Source organism: Xyrauchen texanus, chromosome 19, assembly GCF_025860055.1.
Source record: "Xyrauchen texanus isolate HMW12.3.18 chromosome 19, RBS_HiC_50CHRs, whole genome shotgun sequence".
Lineage (NCBI taxonomy): Eukaryota > Metazoa > Chordata > Actinopteri > Cypriniformes > Catostomidae > Xyrauchen > Xyrauchen texanus.
The window spans coordinates 19,904,606-19,927,793 of record NC_068294.1 but is presented as its reverse complement, the minus strand read 5'-3'; the positions used below and the strand labels follow the sequence as shown (position 1 = coordinate 19,927,793).

The 23,188-nt window shown below is 37.2% G+C and overlaps 1 protein-coding gene across 5 annotated transcripts in view; it reads right to left on the bottom strand.

Moving 5' to 3' along the window:
- LOC127659387 (protein diaphanous homolog 2-like) overlaps positions 1-23,188 on the bottom strand; it is a 609,426-nt gene that overhangs the window by 252,721 nt on the left and 333,517 nt on the right. For all 5 annotated transcript variants that reach the window (XM_052149176.1, XM_052149179.1, XM_052149180.1 and 2 more), the window contains 2 exons: positions 17,429-17,523; positions 1,238-1,339 (listed from right to left, as the gene is read on the bottom strand). In XM_052149176.1, coding sequence (XP_052005136.1) covers positions 1,238-1,339; positions 17,429-17,523 — 197 coding nt within the window. The remainder of the gene's footprint in view (positions 1-1,237; positions 1,340-17,428; positions 17,524-23,188) is intronic.

The window sequence follows — 23,188 nt, the reverse complement described above, 5'->3', positions numbered from 1 at the left end:
GAGAGCTATTGGTGTGAACAACAACAGAAATGGAAAATAGCGTGATTTTGGTATCAGAGAGAGAGAGAGAGAAGTGAAGGAGAGAAAGAGGAGGAAGTGGAACAGAGATGTGTGAAGGGTTGTGCATTGGAGTGTGACTAAAGTAGAGGAGAAATACAAAGCTAGAGCCAAAGGAGAGAGAAATACAGAGGAAGAGGGGAAGAAAAGGCAGAGAAAATAAGATAAAATCGATAGGTAATTGTAATGCCTTTTTTTGTCAAATACCCCTTTTCCATCCAAATATTGCTGGAGTTTAGATTATCTGCAAATCTAAATGACAAATGTTAATGTAACCGACTATGTTACTAAATAGTCTGCCTAAAACAAACACAATGCCTCAGAGCATGTTATAAAAACATATTTTTATCATACTAATTAATTTTAATTATCATCTTTACACTTTTAATTGGGATGTGTACGGTAACCGGGTATTCGGATAATTGCGAGGGTTCATGAACGGTTATTTGATTATTCGTTGGGAATGGATATGCACCAAACAGTACTCAAAATAGCAGGAGAAAAAGTCCTAAAAAGCGATCTATGAGCCTAAATAGCACAATACATAGGTCTTTAATGATAAAATTGAATTTAAGTCTAGCAAAAATAATAAAACTGTCAGTGCCTGTTATATAGTCTTTTTAACCAACGGAAAATAAATAATTTAAGTGCAAAATCTGATATTTACTCTGCACAGGTATGTTCACAATTCAGTGAGGCAGTGAATGCTAGTATTGGCATTTGCGTGGAGTTACAATGATGCGGTATATTAGCCTCTTCGGGATGCGTTGATTTTTAAATGGTTTAGCATTTAACCGTATTGTCTGCACAAAAGAGCAAAATGGAAGAAAAAATTTAAAAACAGAGGTGTCCTGAGATGTGTTTATAAAAACGTAAGTTCTTTTTAACTAGACGAAAAAAAGAAGAAAAAAAAAAGATGTGATTCAACAGACAAAGTCATCCATTCAGTGCATTTAGATAATAATAATTGAAAAACAATGCAGACGGAAAACATGTGAACAGCCCCTAACTTGCCCTATACTTGAAAAACTGAAACGAATCCAGCCCAAACTTAGCGGTTTATCGTGTCCAATTGCAGGATAGAGTTGGGTTGAAGACCTCTATTACATATGTAAAAAATGGGTTACAAGTCTCATTGGGTTGTGCCAGTGGATAGGGGTACTAAGAGCTTGGAACTCACCACAATGCCAAATTGCTCTGACTCACATAGCTCCTCGTATTCATTCTTCAGCTCAGCCAGACTACTCAGCTCCTTCTGCTCAGGGAGGTTCTTGATCAGATTCTGCAAATAAAACACACATAAACACCCAATCAGTGTCACAGGAGAAAACACATGACCCTCTGAAAGACAGATGAAGTCCACAAGGGCCAGAGTTAGCTTCAGAGTACCAACTGGAGATTGTGATCTGTCTTAATCGCTCACCAAGCAACAAACATCGGTTTAGTGCATGCAAGGACTCTGCTTCCATCCGTTAAGCAATCAATACAAATAATGCTGCTGCCTCTCATTTGGTGAAATATCGCAGCGATGTGAGTGAAGGCAGACGGTAGAGCAGGGTTTAAATGAGGCCATGGCTTCAGATGCTATTGTGCTTTAAGTTGGTGGGCTGAAATACACTTGTGATTCACATAGAGACTCCTAACATATTTCCCCATTACTGCATCCTGCCAATCTGAGAGTGCATAAAGAGCTTATTGGCCTTTAAAAAATCTATGGTAGCTCAATTCAAGGGGAAATATTCATGTTGGTCTTGACTCCAACTTAGTTTTCATCAGTTCGCTAACTTAATGGTGCATAGAGTCAGTGCTCTCCAAGGTAAATTTGCCCTAATACGGCATTGCTCTTGGAGCTCAGCTGAGGTTCAAAGTTTTACGGTGCCAAGAAAATGAAGTTCCAAGGTGATTCAGAGAAATAAATACCCCCACATAATTTACTATGTCATTGAAATGTCCCTGATATTTATGGCTTTCCTTTCCATTCAGACAGATTGAGATGGAGGGCTTATTTGTGCCATGTGAAAGACAACATTCCCACTAAAACTTTGCCACTTTACAGATGTCTGGTACTCTACTGTATCTCCCTTTCCCCAAAAATAGTTTCATATTGCTCATCCAACTTTGCAATTATCTCTAAGAGTAAAGGCTTGCTGTAGGTGATGTGGGCGAGTGAGAAAACCTTCATTTTCTTTAAATGCTAATTGTGCTCATAAAAGGTCAGCCGTGTAAATGAAAAGGAGCATGGCAACCTATTTTCCCAAGAAGTGGGTAGACTCCTGGCTTTCTCTCTCATTAAGTCCTCTAATTTGGCTGGAATAAGTAGGCATGCTTGTAGTCACATGGCTAAGAGTAGCCAGTCCTTGCCCCAGGTTACCAGCATATTACCATGTGTAACTGATGGGAGGGCTGGTAGGTATAACAACTTTAATGTAACAGCAAAACTGAAATATTAACTTTGTGTGGTACCTTTGTGCAATAACTTCTTTAATATTTAGAAAATATAGTAATTTTTTGGAGCTGTGCGATCTTGATGAACTTACCGAAATAAATAATGGATTCTCACATACAAGAGAATGTTCAAAGATTAGGTGAGAATGAATGTGATTTTACTATAAACTAGGCCTTTAAACTCCAGTGAGTTTGGTTGTATTCTCTATAGTAAACACAGACAGCATTGTGCACATTATGTGCTTCTGATGAGAGAACCATTAGCTTTGTTCTGTCTGCAAATAGATGAATATAGGCATAAGAAAAAACATTTGCTTTAAACAAAGTTTTTTTGTCTCTCTCTTTCTCTCTAAGATGCCTAACACACCCACTTCCCTCTAGAAAAATTGGTTTAAAGCTAATCTAATGGATATAAAAAATAAGTCAGAATCCTGTATTGTATGGACAATGCGATGAATCTAAGGATTGACTACATCGTCTCAGAATTTAATAAATTAAATGTGCTGAGAGGCTTTGACATGTTTCGGAAAATAGCCCACTATCGAGCAGCAAAATCAACTGCGTTAAGGGGGGGATTACAGTAAAATTGCCTTTCTCTCATTTAAATGAGTCGGAGGAACATTAGCTCAGCGGTTCGACTAAAGAACAAAGCTCCCCTAAACAATGTATCATTGATTTTGAATGAAATGCAACAACACAGCAGCACACCATTCAGCAACAACAATCATCATTGCTAATGCGGTGCCTAATCTCATTATTGAAGTTGTATTTCTCCATCGTCACTTACCAAAGCGAGACAAGCGATTAGGGTTTGCTGTTGCCTCTTGCAAAGCCATCTACAGGACATATAGCCAAATACAGATCAGAGAAGAGGTAAATACATTCAAATAAGGGGCTACAGAGAGAGCAAAGTAAACATTGTTGATTGTTAATACACTTGTCTATGGTTTACATAATTATCTGAGCAGTGCATACTGATTAAATGAAACGCAAGTAGAGCCAAATGGGAAGGTTGGTAAGAGGCGGCTGAACTCTGAATGAGTCAGACTTCACTCTACAGGCCTCCAGACACAATCTGCATATGGGAGGAGGGTTAGCAGAGCATAGGCCCTAACAGACAAGGGATACTATGATAATAATCCAGCCATTTAGACACTCTCAGCAGGGTCAGAAACAAGCATGCTCTTATCCTTCATTCTCACTACCTTTCTCACATTAATTTTGTTTAAGACTTCAAAAATTGTTTAAAAAAAAAATAAATAAAAAAATAGACGAATGCATTAAGGTGCAATTACTCGTGTTTGGTACGTTTCCAATGTGTCTGTTAAAACATGAAGAGCCTGCAAGTGTAATGAATGCCAAGTCCTTAAGTGATAAAGGGATTAATCCAATGTTGGAAGAGGATAGGAAAACAGAGAAAGAGAGGGAGATAGAGATGGCTCTGGATACACAAAAATTTTCAATGAATGACAGTATCTGTGTGGGCTTCCAGCAGTCTACTTTCATTTCTGATGTCGACTTGTTCCAAGCACACACTCAACCAGTTATGCCAAGTTAATAATTGTAACAGGGATATAACAGGGAAGTCTTCAGTAAGAAAAGGCACTCAAACTTGTTTTAAAATATTTCCTGTGTTGACGTATTTCCTAGCAAACTGACATTTTTGGGTAAACTATTCATTTAAAGATCATTTGCAGGATAAAACTAGAATCCAATGACTTCAATGCTAATAACAAAAGGTTAAACACCACAAAAAGGGATAGTGTTTTTAAACAACATATTGCCCCAATGCACAGAGAAGCACAGTGTTTGTTAACCCGATGAGCATGAGCTTAGAAGCCTATGCAGGCTGAGGGAAGGAGAACAGCCATTACAACAGCACCATGCTTGGGCAGACGGAAATATATTACTCCCACAGACGTCTCTTCCCAGCTCAACACAGCATATGCCCAACGGTAAAGTCAGAAACGAGGGAAGATCAACAAATCTCAAATTACCCTCCCAGGGACAGCACAATCAATAAAAATGTTCTCCTAGCAATAAACTCTTTATTAAACTGAAAGAATTCACAAAAGGAGGGGTTCACAAGGGGGCTGTAACCTTGCCTGCATGTGATGCCAAACACAGAACACCTCAACTGAACCAGCCGTGTCTGTTGTGGATAAGCACTGATAGATGTGATTGTCCATTCGCCTTGCTTATTTTTCCCTCCTAATTGATCTGTTCTTCAATTTTTGGGACTCATCGCTGCATATAGCTCTGTCTTTCTCTAGGACAAGCACACAAGTGAAACATTATACAGTCACCTTCCTGCTGTGCATTCTCAGCAGGTCTCGGCATGGCTTCCGGTAAATCGTTTCAGTGACCTGTTTAAATCAATACCACAGAAAACTCTGAAACGTCCCTGACCAGCACAAAATATTAATTCATCACAGACATGTGCTCAGTTCAGTAAAAATTTTACTTATATTGGTATAAAGTATAGCATATTATGACAACATTTTTATACTTTGATCTCCTTGAAAAACACTGCTGTATCATGCAGAGTAAATTACACAATGTGTTGCCTCTTTGGGAAAGAGCAATACAAGGATAGAGATTAGAGTAAATCTGCTCTTCCGTGTAATGTAGAGCACATGATTCAGCCCAACATCAGAGGTACACGTGTTGAACGACCTGTTTGATGAGTTAGTCAGCTTATCTCTCAGAAACCTAATACACACGCAGTCCTTATCAAACTTACAGGGAAGAAATAAAAACACATACTTATAATAACTAAGCAGGGTAATTATCATGACACCGTCAATGCAAACAGCTTCTATCCAATTAGGGTGCAAGACAGCATCAGTCTACAAAAGTAGGTCATAATTTTATCGCAGCTATATCTCACAATTTAATAACACTCCTCTCCAATTGCGAGTGAAATCACATACTTCCCAGGAACTTGCACCAAAACACTCATTTTAAGAACATATATATTGGCAAGTAGGAATCCAACTGTTTTAATAAAACAGGCATTTAAAAGTAAGAACAACCATTCATTAATTTAGGTGAGGTGTGAGGACCTTAAAAGTAGCGTTCTAACAGACAGGAAAAAAATTAAACACACATCCAATACTACTCAGGAGGGTAATTTCATCAATAGGCTTCTATAATCTAGAGAGCGGCACTCTGATGTGTATGTATATACATACATATATACATACACATATACGTATATATATATATATATATATATATATATATATATATATATATATATATATATAAAATAATCGAATATGGTGTGTTGTTTTCTCGATGATCAATGACATCGAGAAAACAATAAATGTTTTTGTAATAAATGTTCATGAATCCCTGCTTTGTCCTGAGCAGTGAAGATGTCCACTTTTCTTAAGAAAAAAAAAAAAAAACCTTTCTGCACATTTGAGTTATTCCCAAGAGTGGCTATATATGATGTCCAGATTTTGACAATTGTGGGACTAATACACAACTATTACAAAAGGTGAAAACAATTATTGATGCTTAAGAAGGCAACATAAGAAGAACCATTGGGGTGCAAACTATTGAACAGTATGATTTGTGCAAATAAGAGTACATTTTGAGTTATGTAGATTTTGAAGGGCAGTACTACATACAAATTTAATCACGTATAGGCAATTTGTATACATTCTGAAAGGGGTGTGGAAACTTATACACATTAAATGGGTTATGCAAACTTCTGCACACTCTGTACAATTGTAGTGAGCAGAATAGCACCTCAGAAAGCACAACATGTCAAACCTTGAGGCGGATGGGCTTCAACAAGCAGAAGACCACATTATTAGTACTATAGTTTTCCTAATAAAGTGCTCAGTGAGTGTATTATTGTATGATATTATGCAGCTGTTTTACGTTCAGTGTAGACAGACACAAATTGCTTGAAAACATGATGTGAGGTATCTGGTTAGAACAAGGTTCATTTAATTTAAAGCTTGTGTCATGGTCTTGTGCTCTTTCATGGGCATACTTTAAATCTAAACAATCATGTGTTCATCTTTGTGTTGTTTAGTCCTATTGTATCTCAGTTTGTGCTTGTTATTCACTTGATCAGCATAACATGTTTGTCGATGTGCTACAGAATTAGCGTTTGTTGCTGAAGAGCCGTTTTAGCGATGTGCCAAAACCAAGCCTGAATTAAAATCAAGGGGCTGTGTAATTTTTCCTGCTTAAGAGGTAATATGAAAGCCGGGTGCATCTCTGTACTTATCACCCAGTCCTGGCACACTCTTCAGAATATGCAAACGACAGGCAACAATACAGCAGGCTGCTCCAGTCACATGTTGTTAGTCACGGGAACAAAGGCTGGCACCGTCACCATGCCCCGCGTGCAACCAGTGAGCCAGGTAATGAGGGCTCATGAATATGTATGACGGAAATGCCGAAATGGCAGGCGATCCAGGTGAAAGACAAACAAGATAAACAATAATAACAGGCAAAAGAAAAACGTGAAACCCCTAACAGACACAGCCAACCATAAGCATGCTGAGAAGGCTGGACCAGTGATGAGGTCGCAGCGGGAGGGAAAACGTCAGGACAGACACCGGGCTTCTGAGAATATGCTACAAAAATTTCAGTCAAGGATGCATCCTTACATCATCCTTATTAGCTATTAATGCATGCAATATTTCTAAGGACTCAAGAATGTGATACTGTCATGTCTAGCACTGTGGTGTTGTTGCAAAGGACAGGGAGTGTAATTATTTATTATCATTACACATTTTGCATTGCTCTAAATGCTTTTTAATATGGCATTATGTTGCTTTGAGATGGGAAAAAAGAAACTATAGGGTACACCGGGGATAGTTATCACAAGTGATTTTTCAGAAACAAATAAGATTTTGAGTGAAAAGTCAATTTGCGTAAATGTGAGGTTTCTCTAGCAGAGGATGTATGTTGGTTTTAAACATCTAGTTCAAAACCCACCTAACTAAAATAATATTTGTGAATTCTACCCACTCAAAGTAAATGTTCACTATTATAATATTTTTGTTAAAGCTCTTGGGTAAAGTTTATATAGTTAACATAATCAAACCATACAAGCAGTTGTTCCCAACCCTGTTCCTGGAGCCCCACCAACACTGCACGTTTTGTATATCTCCCTTTTCTAACAAACCCAATTCATGTCTTGGAGTCTCCACTAATGAGCTGATGAGTTGAATCTGGTGTGTTTTATTAGGGAGATATCCAAAATACGTAGTATTTTGTCAGGTCAGGGCATGTTGCTGTATAAATGAAAATAAGGGCTAATATTTCCACTTTAAACACACTGTCTATCATCTTTTTTATGATTTAAACTTTAATTTAACCAGTTCATTCTCAATCTGAATAACTAGACTACTGAATAACTAACTAGCATAGAACAGTACATATAAATAAATACTTAAGTTGTTACAAATACAAAGAGAATAATTATTTATGGGGAAATAATACACTTTTATTAATATAAAGAGCCTGGATGAGATTATTATCACAGATCACAGGGTAACACAAATGTGTTGGCATGATTTACATCTTATTTGCACTACTATATGCAATCCAGGCTGTAAAAAAGATATTAAGTTATGCAGTCCAGTGCAGGTGTGTGAATCAAAAATATGCACTTGAAAAGTATTCTGACCAAAGGCACACTTCTCATGTACTGAGTGAAACAAGATCGAGTGCTGCACATTTCCATCTTATCAACTCAGAGATAAAAAATGCATAAGGTGCTAAAATTAGAAAACGAAAGGTATGGAGTCCCTTTGAATACTGAATTGCACAAGGGTATATGTTACATTAGTACATTTCCTTTGCAGTAGTCGAGCGGTCAATGGGGATGAATCTTAAAGAATGACTAGCATAAAACATTACAAGGAGTGGGCACTGTTGAGGCATACTAATGTGTCAAGAGATGTCACTCAAAATTGAATGAGGTGGTGTTGCTACAATTTACAGTGAAGTTTTTGGTGTTACTCAGAGAACAGGATATAAATGTAAGTATTTTGAACTAATAATGCTTAATGTGACACCGTCAGATATAAATAAAACATCTCTGTCGTCTTTTGTCCTTGTATAGATCCCCCGGGATTTATTCTGATTTCCTTGGTGAATTTGCAAATGTAAAAATTTTCTATCAGATCTTGTAGTTACTGTAGATAGAGCTTTAATTGTTGGTGACTTCAACAATCACATAGATAATGAAAATGATACATTGGATTAGCATTTATCAATATTCTCAACTCTCTTGGAGTCAGACAAAATGTAACAGGACCAACTCATCGCCATAATCATACACTAGATTTAATTCTGTCATATGGAGTTGATGTTGATAATATAGAAATTCTGCAGTAGAGCGATGACATCTCGGATCATTACCTCGTCTCTTGTATGCTGCAATCATCTAATTTTACTCAATCTACACCACGCTATCGTTCAGGTAGAACTATTCTTTCGACCACTAAAGATAGCTTACTAATAACCTTCCAGATCTATCTCATACACTCAATAAACCCCAAAGCCCAAAAGATCTTCTCTAGCACTCTTGATATTGTCGCCCACTTCGATTAAAGAAAATTAAAGAAATAAGCCCTGCAACATGGTACAATGATCACACTCATGCTCTCAAGAGAGCAGCTTGGAAAATGAAGCGCATGTAGAAAAATACAAAATTAGAAGTATTTCGTTGTGCATGGAAGGATAGTGTCTGTAGATTCAGACAAGCACTAAAAGCTGCCAGGTCAGCATATTTGAGTAAACTCATAGAAAATAACCACAACAAGCGTAAGTGTTTATTCAGTACTGTGTAAATCTAAATTGGTTAGGAATAAAGCCTCAACAGAACCAGAAATTACGTCGCAGCACAAAAGTAATGACTGATGAATTGCTTTACAGATAAAATTGAAATAATCAGAAATAAAATTGGAATTATGCAATTATCTGTCATAGCACCTCAGAAAACAGTGTCTAATAATTGTCCTCACGTGCAACTTCAATCCTTCTCTGTCATAGGTCATGAAGAGCTAACAAAACTTATCGAAACATCAAAAGCCACAACATGTTTTTTTAGATCCTCTACCAACTAAGCTCTTAAAAGAGGTATCTCCTGTAATTTTCTTAATCAGAACCTTTTCTTAATATTATTAACTCCCCGCTATGCTTAGGACATGTCCCAAGAAACTTTAAAATAACAGTTATCAAACTGCTTATTATGAAGCCACAACTTGATCCTGGAAAACTGGCTAATTATAGACCGATTTCAAATCTTCTGTTTATGTCAAAAATACTAGAAAAGGTAGTATCCTCCCAAAAATTTTAATTTCTACAGAGAAATAATATATACAAATAATTTAAGTCAGGATTTATGCCTCATCACAGTACAGAGACTGCACTTATCAGAGTTACAAATGACTTGCTCTTATCATCTGACCGAGGCTGCATTTCTATAGACCGCTACCACTTTGTCTATGTAAATGAGAAATTGTCAAACCAAACAAAAGTAAAATATGGAGTGCCACAGGGATCAGTTTTAGGGCCTCTGCTTTTCTCCAAGTATATGCTTCCCCTGGGAGATATTATCAGGAATCGTGGAATACATTTCCACTGCTATGCCAACGATACACAACTTTATATTTCTTCAAAACCTGATGAGATTTCACAATTCTCAAAATTAGCAGAGTGTATCAATGAAATAAAAGTTTGGATGGCCAGAAATTTCCTTCAACTCATTTCTGACAAAACAGAGGTACTAATTATTGGAACAAAAACTCTAAAAATAAGCCACTACAATATAATTTGACTCTCGATGGATGTACTGTTACATCATCTTCAACAGCGAAGAACTTAGGTGTTATATTTGATACCAATCTGTCCTTAAAATACCAACGTTTGTAGAACAGCATACTTCCACATAAGAAATATTGCTAAATTAAGGCACATGCTCTCTGTTGCTGATGCAGAAAAACAAATTAATGCATTCATGACCTCAAGACTACATTATTGTAATGCATTACTGGGAGGATGTCCAGCAAGATCAATAAATACATTTCAATTGGTTCAAAATGAAGCAGCCAGAGAGCTAACGAGAACGAAGAAATATGATCATATTAGCCCCATTTTATCATCGTTACATTGGCTACCAGTTAAATTTCGTATTAATTTCAAAATTCTGTTAACTACGTACAAAGCTTTGAATGGTCTACCTCCACAGTACTTAAGTGACCTTCTACCACGCTATATTCCATCACGTTCGTTACGATCACAAAATTCTGCAACAGTTAACAGTTCCTAGAATATCAAAATCCACAAAAGGAGGTAAATCCTTTTCATATTTGGCTCCTAAACTATGGAATAGTCTCCCTAACACCATTCGAGATGCAGACACACTCCCTCAGTTTAAGTCCAGACTAAAGACTCATCTATTTAGCCAGGCATACACCTAATTTATCCTCCAACCCACAATTAGGCTGCTTTAATTGGGTCTGCCGGAACCAGAAACCAGAAACACTGATCATGATTTATAACTCTGCAATAAATTGAATGGCATCTATGCTTATATGTGTTTCCTTGTCTCAACCTCGGGACTATCCTGAGGTCACCAGAACTGGCTGGATTCAGCACCATTCCTGCTTCGTGTTGGACTCCACTGCTACGTGTCGCTGAATGATGATGACTAAATGCAGCCGGTGCCAGCATCACTTCAGTCTATTATGATGGACTTCAGAGTTTGAACTGATGCCAACTCCAACCATAAGACATCATTGATCTCTGCCTGCATCACCTTGGTCTATTGAAGGACTACGATATTGAAATGGAATGCATAGACTAACAATTGCCAACAAAAGCCTTCATCAGCCAATTAACAAGGACAATTGCATCTATGTGAACTTCTGCAGATAATGCAGGATGGACTTCAAAGACATTGATCATTAATCTTACAGTTCAAACAAAATCGATGTTTAAAAACTGACCCTTAACACTTACTTAGTTTAATCATTTTAAACCATGACTTTAACTATACATAAGTAATATTTACATTATATTCATGATGTTAGCCAGAGGGGAACTGGCCCCCACAGTGAGTCTGGTTTCTCCCAAGGTTATGTTTCTCCACTGATCAACATCTTATGGAGTTTTGTGTTCCTTGCCACAGTCACTTTCAGCATGCTCACTGGCGTTATAAATACAATTATTATTTAATTACTTATTTTTAAACACGATTAACAATCGTATTTTTTCTAATTACGCAATGATGATTCATCGACATTATAGACATAACAGTTGTATTGTCTGTTAATGCCTTATCTTCTGTAAAGCTGATTTGAAACAATGTGTGTTGTGAAAGGTGCTATACAAATAAAATTGACTTGACTTGACTAACATAATTAGAAAAAGCAGTTATTGCTCTGCAGTTCAGTCGAAAGAATGACACACCATAGAGATGATGTCACTCAGGCTCTGGGGAGGACTTGATTGTTAAATACACAACTGAGTATGGGCACAGAAATGTAGTCATAGACATGTTGTTGGGGTTTAAACACAGGACACAGAACCTGCAGTCAAAACATTCAGGAGAGGAGAGGAGGTTTTTGACAGCAATTGGCAGACAGATTCTTGGTAAGGATCAGAACATGAAGCAGTGCAGATTGCATAGTAATAAGTAGTGAACTGAGGTAAATTCTGGGGTGCTGATGGAGGAACAGACAGACAGAAAGCAGTAGAGGAGACAGGTAGACATGACCAGACCACTTGTCTTAGCCACAGACACGCTAGTCTTGTTACTGACGGTGTGATGCATATTGCAAACAAAACTGGACAGTGCTTGTGAAAATCCCAAGTTCCATCAGATTACCCAACTGCGATAAAAGAATCACACAAAAAAATAAAAAATAATAATAATCGTCGAAAGATTGAGAGACTGTTTCAGGAAACCTAGATTTCCGTGAACAAAAAAATCTGATATATGCACATTTGCACTAATGTCTTTGGTATTTTTAAATGTCAACATATAAACAAAACAAACTGGTTAGGCACTGTACATGTCAATTAGATTGTCTCTTCCTATCTATGCTGATAGTCAAAGGTTTGGCTACATGAGACTACACATTTATCTTAGAATTAATATAAAATGTATTACCATAAAACTGTAATGGAAATAGGCAATAACTTGTATAAAGTATTCCATCCAAAAGATTTTTCTTTTTTCTTTTCTTCCTGTAAACAGCTTTTGCATGTATCACAAGCCACTTTTGCACCATAGGGCCAGCACGCGTTAGGGTTATCAACTGTAATATTTAATAAATGACATAATTAAAGATATACTTAAAGTTGTTTAGTGAAGATCAAAAAGAAGAAAGATCACTCAAAGCCACCACAGAAGTATCAAAGCCCACATTACTATTTCCTCTGAATAGCTGGCCTTTCACTGAACATACTGTATTAACTGAGCTGAGTAGAGGTTAGCCCTGCCGTAATGAGAGTGTGAGAGCATAGACGAAACATGCATAGATGAGACGTGTAGTGGGTCATTTTCAAAGGAAAGTTATTAGTGTTCATTACACAGCTCCCTGTTGATGGTGCTATATATAGAGCACAAAGGTTGAGTCAATTTTGAATACGGTGTGGGTAGAAAAGCTAATTAGAATTCAAAAGATAAAGTTTACTCCAGGCCAGTACAGTGCAAAAGTGCAGCCCTCATATGGAGAGCAAGTGAGAAGAGCATTCATCTATGAGAATGTAGTGATCTTGGAGTGAAACTGTACCCTGGTGTGTCTCTGGCACATAGATAAAACTCCTCTCGCAAGAAAATCGCTGACAAAATCCTCATTTATCCTTTGTTGTTCCCCTCCTTACTCATGGGTAACCTGTTACTTTGCTTATCAGTGTGGTCGATTAAATCACACTGAGTGCTGTTTGTCTATTGCCCTATCCTCAGCACACTATAATGCCACTGGTGCAGTATTTCAGTGAGGGCCAGAGCCTTTGAGAGCGTATTAACGATATCTGCATTGTTCTGGATTTTGGCTTTAGTGTACGTCTGGCATCAGCAGTACAAGTGCATTGAACCAAAAACCACTATCCAGCATTAAGGTCTTCCCAGAGGGCTGCGGAGGGTTCTTTGGGTGATTAAGACACCACTGGAGAAAACAAACTTAAGATACTGCCTCCCTGGCAATGAATGAGCCTTCCCAATATGTGTTTCTATAATTATTGTCAAAACTGATTATAAAGACTTAGCACTATCTACAATTTGGGCAATATTGTCCTTCAGAAGTTAGCAACCTGCACCCTTATCACCACATGCTTCAAATGGACCATGTTATACACCTGGTATTAAGACTGTCTCGGGGGAACCAATCACAAGTGGTCAGACACATCGCTGTTTACACGTGGTCACTCAAATGCAGAAAATGTGGAATGACATCCACAAAGCAAGAAAGCAAAAAAAAACAGAGGGACCAAGTCAAAAAATACAAATAAAACTAAGGCTAAGTCTTATTCCTGTCATAAAGAGAAATATTGAGAGAGGGAGTGACTGAGACACATTTTTCTCCAGACAATGGCAAGTAAGTGTTTGAGTGCTTGGCTGTGCAGGCAAGCGTTAGATGAGAGGCTTCACGCGCCTGCTGTATAGATGGTACACGCTGGCAAGCGTGCTAGGGTTTACAGATCTGTGCATCACTCACAGGAACTGATGGAGTTATAGAGGAGTATGTGTAGGAGGGAGTACATTGAACCAATCAGGTCCAAACTTTTCTGTAGGTCACTGTTTAGTAGCACTTACAGTCTAAGAAATCCTTTATGTTACACATCAAATTCACAGAAATGCAACATTTCCATTAATATTCACATATTATATATATTTTGCTAGACCATTTCCATAATTTGATGAAAATGAAAACAAGGCACTGAGGAATAATGAAGATGTAAAGTCTATTCAACATGTTGTGGTATCTATATTATGTATTATTTTCATAACCCATGCATTTTCTTTTTTTTCATTTGAGTACATTTCCAATAACTCTCATATTAAATACTATAACAAACAGAACAGAATACTGCACATCTATCAACTACTCTATAGAACAAATAGCCAAGCTAATCTAGCTAAAAGCTATCCTTTAGACAAAGTAACAAATTACACGAAATGCCAAACATACCAAGCTAAATTTAAGCAACATCATATCTTTTGTAAATATAAAACATTCATATAAAATAATAGCTGTAATTCAATCTAATATATTTATAAAAAATAAAGGACATAAAACTTGATTGCTGAAATATTGTGAATGAAAATATAATATACTGTAGCGATTTTAAAAAGATACCCTTCTGATTAAAGGAATAGTTTACCCAAAAATTTACATTCTGTCATTTGTACATCCATGCATCACCTTAGACTCCTGGGACATAATAAGACAACAACACATTAAACGGTATTCCATCATTGGGGTAAGGTCATAAATTGTTTATGACTGATCTGAAAAATATTGATTTTTGCACATTGCCACCAATTTCAAAACCAGTTCTAACTGGCTTATCCAAAGTCTTGTACACATGCCAGTTTACATTGTAAAGCCAAAAGCAAAGAATAAGGGTTTAAAATGTTTTTCTTGTGTTATCAAATTTTTTAAACAAAATTATTTTTGGTAGTATCAGAATATTGTTTTGTATGTAAACAACCACATTTTTTTTAAATTTGAGAGTGAACAACAACTTTAAATGTTAATTCTGTTCATGATCATATTGCTCCATTGCTCTACCAAGAGTTGGTAGAGTCTTCTCTGATGGTACAGTCATGAGTCATATCGATTAATTTGATTTTTGTTTTATGGTATTTTTTGTTGTTGTTTTTTGTCCTTTTCCAAACTTGACAGAGTCACTTTCCACTTTCGTTATATGATATATAAACCATCTTTACAGTCTTAAAAAAAAAATACAAATAAAAAATCACCTTTAATATTCTACAGACGAAAGACAAACATGTTTGGGCGTTATTAGGGTTATTAAAAAATGACAGAATAATAATGCTTGGGTGAAATATTCCCTTTATAAAATAGCTTTGCAACTGAAAAGACACATGATTTACATAATAATTATGATACAACCTCATTACTGCTAAATGTAGGTACAAACTCTGTCAGTGGAAACATTAAAATATCTCTTCAAACAAGTGAGACTTTGCACCAATTGCCTCTACATGCAGTCTATGTGACAGTCAATCTGAATTACAATTGTGACCACTGGGATATTCACACTCATCTGGTTGTCTCTCCTACTCTGAGATTTCACATTTCCTTGACACAGTGTGAAAGATGTCAAGGTAAAGCAGCTGTAGTTGTGTTCTTACCCCAGACGAGGCCAGTAAGAGAATAGAAAACAATACCCAGTTGACTCTTTAGCCATACTGCTGGAGTGGGTGAGAGGCACGTCTGTCTGAGACTTCTCAAGCTCACGAACAAACCTCCGCCAACATCTCATCAACACGACTGAGGCATTACCATCATACTCCATCCAGCCACATAGCCACTAAAAAGCCTATACCATTACCGTGTAAAGGGATAAAACAGAACCTGTGCATTACCTTCCGCTCAAGGATGAGGATATCATGCCATGGCTATTTGAGTTCCAGGGATGAAGATAGGGGGGATAAAGGTGATAAATGTAAGGGGGCGGATTTGACTGAGTGAGAGAGAGAAAACTGAGGCTGAGAATAAAAGACAAGGGAAGGAGGTGTGCGGACTTGACAGATGAATCTCCTCTATAAAGCGCAGCTGAATGTGGGAAAAGGTCATCACTTTAGCTCTTCTGCTTCTGTAAAGAGCGACAGGGCTGTCACCCCAGTTCAAGCTTCCCACACCGAGCCTGAACCACCTGGCAATTAAAGGTCATCTCTGCTTCCACTAACAGCCAAAAAAGGCCCAAAGTGGACCAGGACATCTAAATATCTCTTATCTCCTCCACCTGTTTCTAGGCTTTGAAAGATGAGTAAAAAATAGAGGGGAAAAAATGGAAGGAAGGAAAAGAGATAAAACATTTTTAGTTCTCACCATGTGGACAAACACTGAAGAATAATTTTGGTTTAACTGAATGCGGTCCAATCATTTGAGAGGCATCTGGCTAGGGTAAAAGTCTCAATTCCCCTAGTGGTCTCTGAGATAGACACTAGCCTGTTGATTGTGAAATAGAGTTGACTCTTTCAAATCTTCCTACTTCACAGTGGTGAAAAAGTCACCAGAGGGTTAGAGAGAGGGGAGGCTTGTGAGGGATAGTGTGGTCTAATGTAAATGAGATCAAGTCTTTCAAAGACAGCTGAGGTATCTTTAGCTCAGGAAACACATGCCATTTGCAATTACCATGTTTAAGATGAACAAAAAACACTGACAGTCAGGGTGTGAAGAGCTTCCTGAAGAATCATCAATCTTGCCTGTAAGACAAAGGGCAGTGGGAGGGAGGGTGGGGTGGCAGGACTTTTGCCAAGTCCTGTCCCAAAGCAGCTATTATGAGAGTGTGAAAGTGGAGCTTCAACTGGTCTGCGTGAATGAGAGCAGACTAAGTATTGTAAATGAAGCACTGCATAGAGTCCAAGGCTTTTTAATGAAGCCTTTAAATCCAAAGTCATCTGTAGGCCTGAGAAATCTCACAACACAAAGGTAGGCAGAAATTCATGTTTTAAGGGAGAATCAGCAGGAATTTCTGGTTTTCAAAACACAAATGTATCTTTTTAAAGGTTATTGCTGGAATATTTATAAATGTCAAAAGTTCACACATACTCATTTAAAGCTGAAGTGTGGACTCAATTTTGGATGGGAAGTGTTTGCATTTCACACATCCCCTCGTGAGCGGATAAATGTTTCAAATGGGGGATCAAGTTGCATTATATGAAAGGGCCTATCCACACACAACTCACCTGGATTAGCGATTCACTTAGCCTCTCCTCATCCACCTCCAGCACGATATCCCGAATCTCTTCGTAAGGCAGTCGGAATGATCCCAGAAAAATTGCTGTTGGAGAGAAAAAAAGAAAAAGAAAGATGCAGGAGTCATTAAAAATTTTAAATTCAACAGAGGCTCACTCATTGTCCCTCACAAATTATCCTGGGACAAAGTCAATAACTTCTAATGCAAATGGAAAACCTGTTAGACTGTTTGTTCCATTTCAGGGCAATTGGAAGGAAAAGAGAAACACAATTCTCTGGCAACATCGAAAATAGCCTCAGATTTGAGGCCCTATTACTAGATAATGGCTCAGCATCTTAAACTTTCACCTAGGATGAAATACAGATAAACATGGATGCAATTTAACCAGCATCTAATTTTGGTAACCCAAACTCCATCCACTTCTGAGGATAGAATAGTCTGTAATTAAAGTATATAGATTACAGTTTAAAGCATATCAGTGGTGAACCAAACTTAATTGTGAATTCATTTCCGTAGAAGTCTCAGCATTGAGTTTAATATTACCTTAACATTTTCTTAGAGTAAAACACTCAAAGATTTTCGAGTAGTGTCAGGAAACAATGCTGAGCAGAACCCAACCTTGTTCTGGGAAATTATTAAGGTACAGAACATTCAAAATGCTCTTGTTTTGTACCACCTACCTCCAGCTATTTTAACAAATGTTGCAGAGTATGGATGGGAATGCATGGCTGAGTGGATTCCGAAGATGACGTGAGAGTCTACTCTCTAAAATGCGTTTAGATTTTGTCAAAATCCACTATCACAGCCAACAAATAAGGTCCTTCTGACTCACACCATCACCAGCTCTCTAGTGTGTAGGTAAACCAGGTCCAACTTCTGATGAACCGTAATTTAATAAACTACCATTCCTACTGCCTGATTGACTGAGTCTCTGTGAGACTCTGCTCTATTTTCTACAATTCATTAGCTGGCCATCTGCATGTGACAATATGCTGGTTTCTTCAGAGCTAAGATAGTACTGTGCTTTTATTTGGGAGATGAAGCTAGAGTGACACCAGCACCATTTCAAAGCAAGGGAATAATCTGACAAAAACAGGACACAGTGGCAGAGGAAAATATTCATATTGCAGGTTTGATGTGCCAAATCTTCACTAGCAACAAAATACATGGAATCAGTCTGGCTGTAGGATATGCTAATTGAGATGCCATCAGCAGGATGATGAGCCAATAATCAAGGGTATGCCATGCCAACAAACAAACAAATGGCTAGTCACCGAATGTGGTGAGTTTAACAACCTTCAGAACTTATCATATTTGCTGCAAAAAAAAAAAAAATATTGCACAACGAATGCTTTCGCCTCATCTGTTGATTCATTAGCATAATTTACACATTCACAGCTAGTGAATTTTCCTGAATTTGTCATCTAACAAGTTCGGCCATGACAGATGCATTCCACTTCACATCCACTCAAAGCCATCAGCCCTGGGATTTAGTTACTTTTTGTATTTTTTCCTTAATACCACACACCCTGTATGTCTGCCAAAATTCATGCATTTATGCAACAATAGCATTTCCACCTATCACAACATAAATTCTTTATTTGGTGTTTCATTAACTTTGAGCATATTTAGCACTGTGGACCTCTATGAAGTTTTGTAAAAAACAAAATTTTAAAAATCACATTGTCACATATATATATATATATATATATATATATATATATATATATATATATATATATATATATATATATATATATATGTATATATATATATATATATGTGACAATGTGATTTTATTTTTATTTTTTAATATATATATACACCACAGTTAGTTCTGGTCCTAGAATCTGATTGGATGAGAGACGCCATGAGAGATGCCAGGGGAGATTTGGTACCGCAGTACAGAAAAACAGCCTTTGGGCAAAAAGCTTTTTCAGTTAGAGTAGTGGGGTTGTGGAATTCCCTAACTACAAACCTTCGAAGCCTCAATAGCTTCTTAATTTTTAAAAATACGCTTAAGTACTGGCTACTATCACAACAGATCTGCAACCACTAATGACTGTGTTGTACATTATCTGTTTTATATTCTGGTTTTAAATTTTATACAGTGGGTACGGAAAGTATTCAGACCCCCTTAAATTTTTCACTCTTTGTTATATTGCAGCCATTTGCTAAAATCATTTAAGTTCAATTTCTTTCCTCATTATTGTACACACAGCACCCCATATTGACAGAAAAACACAGAATTGTTGACATTTTTGCACATTTATTAAAAAAGAAAAACTGAAATATCACATGGTCAGCAAATGACACACCCATATACTATAAACTACCTCCACTCATTGGCATTATTTATTGCAACTCAAACTATATTTATTTAAATGCTCCACTAAAAAATCCACTATATTTCTGAAAAGAAATGTGGAATGCTGACACAGGGAGAATGAGACTCCTCTAGAGCAATTTGCAGTGGAGCTGGACCTGGGACTGGAACAGAACGCTGGATTGTTAAACATGCTAATGGAGCACAGAGCTCTGCTGGGCGTCACTGAGTTAATAGAGGAGCACGACTTCATGAAGTGGTTTGCTGCCTTGTGCTCACTAAAGTTAACTCAGTTCACCTCCTACATTAGACACAATCTTGAGATTCACAACCTCCGAGTCTCATCTGGATTATTGTCTCAGCTGTGCGCAAAACCCCACCCAAGCACCGATTCAAAAATAATAGAACAAATGTATATCTTTTCTATATACACGTGCAAAAAAAACTGTGTGTGATTGTGTGTGTCTGTTTATTTGCGTAAGATTGCTCATAGGCCCCCAGGATCAATTAACTCAGCATAGTTTCTTAATGAGACAATTTAATGGCAAAAAGAAAAAAAAAAGAAAAGTGGGCATTGTCCAGTCAGCTCACAGATTGAACTCTCAGCAGGGGGGGCAATAGATACCTTGGGGTCTGTGTATCTCTTGCTAGCCAAGAAAAGAGCAGCACTGTTTGTCAGTAAAAGTGCTTAGGGTAATTTCCCAAGTCTTGCATGTCTGTTCTCTCCCGTCCTTCAAATAAAGAAATAAAATAAAATAAAAACAGAGGATATATCATGCTTCAAAGAAATCTAAAGTGGCCTTTCAAATAGATGCTTCCACACTCTCTTCCTACATTCCTGTCCCACCTCTCCTTTCCTCTTTTCTTTGAAAGATTTGTGACTGAATTGTGTGTAACAACACTCCTACTCTTGTGCTGGTATTAGTTAATCTAAAGCCTGAAGTGATGCGTGAGTGTTATGCATCAGAGGCAGGGTGAGGAACTGGCATATTTGACAGAGAACAAGACCATGAGGAGGAAAACATAGGAGAAGGAGAGAGAATGAGTGAATGAGGGGAAGAAAGAAATGTTACTGCATCTCTACTAAAAAATTGATACCAAGTAATTTACATTACAGTAAGTGTATATATTACAATATAGTTCTGAAAATTCAACCCCAAAGTGTTTATGCATCATAAAAGCATGAAGTAATTCAATTAAGTAAAAATGTAATAAAAATAATAATAAATATATCTGCAAGCAGCGATATGGGCCCAAGCACCATGGGTCCATTTACACTTGGTGGTTTTCGGAAAACAAAGCATGATGGACACAGCAACAACTCAACATTAATGTGAACTTGGACCCTAAACATACAATGTGTAATAGATATATGCCACCATTCCAGTTTGACTACAACTTCATGTAATTTAATCCATTGCCATGACAACACTATTAAATTGACACACTTCCACCAGTTGATGGCGCTACAGTTTATAACGTGCTCCCACCCCTGACGGTTTGACTGCAACTACAGCCAGAGTAAAAACAGCATGAAAAAGTCAATTTTTCGCAACATCATATTTGAGGTTGACTTCACAGCATGATGCAAGCTACCTAGGTCAATACTGAATGGACAGCTAGGCTTAAATGGAAGAGGTTTTGGTGCCTGTGAATCGAAGTCAGAGTACGAGGGATAAGAAACAGAGTCAGGGAAGTTCAGCCGAATTACTTTATTGCTATTTTGTAAGAAATCAAATTCACATTGGCCTACTTATTAACATGACAATAACAAAACTGTTCAAACAACGCGACAAACTCTCCCATTACAATGACTGCTGTCATTCACTTCAGGTTAACCCTCTGGGGTCTGAGGGTATTTTGGGCCCTGGAGAAGTTTTGACATGCCTTGACATTTGTGCTTTTTTCAGTTGCTTAAAAACATATTAATGGCTAAAGTCTGATAACACTGTATTCAGCACAAACTGGGCTACAATAATATGTGAGCAACATGTGTGTACAGATTTGTATTTTTGAGAAAATAATGTTTATGCATGATTTTGAAAAAACTAAAATGTTAAGTCACTGAAATAAGGTAATATAACACATACTAAACATTTGTCCACAAGACTTTTGAGAACTGGATCTTGTAGCCTAGAGGTTTTGCTACAAAATGATGTGAAAACCATCCTGACCACTCATTCATTCAAAACAATATAGTAATTTAACTTTTGTAAGTAGTAACTGTTGAAAGGTAATATGCGAGGAGGCGTGAACTATCATGAATATGGAGGTCATTTACACGTGAGAAGACAAAGACCCCTCCCCTGGGCCTATCAATGAGGGATAGAGAATGAATGTGAGGAGACTTAATGATCAAAATCAAGTTTTAAGTTAAAAGAAGAAATCTGACTATACATTTTCTTTACATAAAGACTTTACTTAATTTTAGACCTACACTACCGTTAAAAGAAGTCTCTTCTGCTCACCAAGACTGGATATATTTGATCCAAAATACAGAAACAACATTGATATTCTGAACTCTTTTTACAATTTAAAAGAACCGTTTTCTATTTAAATATATTGTAAAAGGCAATTTGTGATCAAAGCTGAAATTTATATAATAAATAGATAAAATATAATCTAAACATTCATATAATTTATATATCATATCATATTACATACCATATTTATATCATACAGCATACAATTTAAATACCTGCTTTAGCATAAACAGCATTTAAATGTAACTGAAACTTGCTTATTAGGAGTCATATTTCAAATGTCAATACTCTGAATCCTGTCTGGAAAGTCTGGATACAGTCCCATTAGTAAAATATGAACATGTTTATATAAAATAGCATGTCAACTAATGAAAACTAATTGACTTACTCGTCTGAAATTGTATCCTCGGCTGGATCAAGTCTCTCTTCAAAATACAAATGTTCATTGGAGTCCCGCTCTTCTTATGAGGAAAATGTTAACTCTTCCTTAATATCCAGGAGATTCCTTAAATGTGTATCATTACAAACACACAGAAAAGTTTGTGTTTACATCAAACCTCTGAACACTGTTGGGGGCGTGTACATTTGCGTTGATCGTCTCAGCACATTAGCATATGAATGGCGTGCTCTGCTGGTGGGTGGGATCACATTACAGATAATGAGATGGACCGGTAAAAACTGTACATCGCTTTGTTTCAAACAGATTGCATTGCAGGAGAATATTTGTTTTAAATTCGGCGCATCCGTCGACCCCAGAGGGTTAACATGGTTTGAGATCTGCATTTCGACGCAAGCTCAGTGATGCTCCGCAAAATGTTCTGAACTCTTGATAATGACCGTGTCTGTGCCTATTTAACATCTACTTACAAAGCGAGCAGTGCAATATGCAATGAATCCAAAATATTTACAAAGTCCTTTTCGATCTTGTTCTACAGCTTAT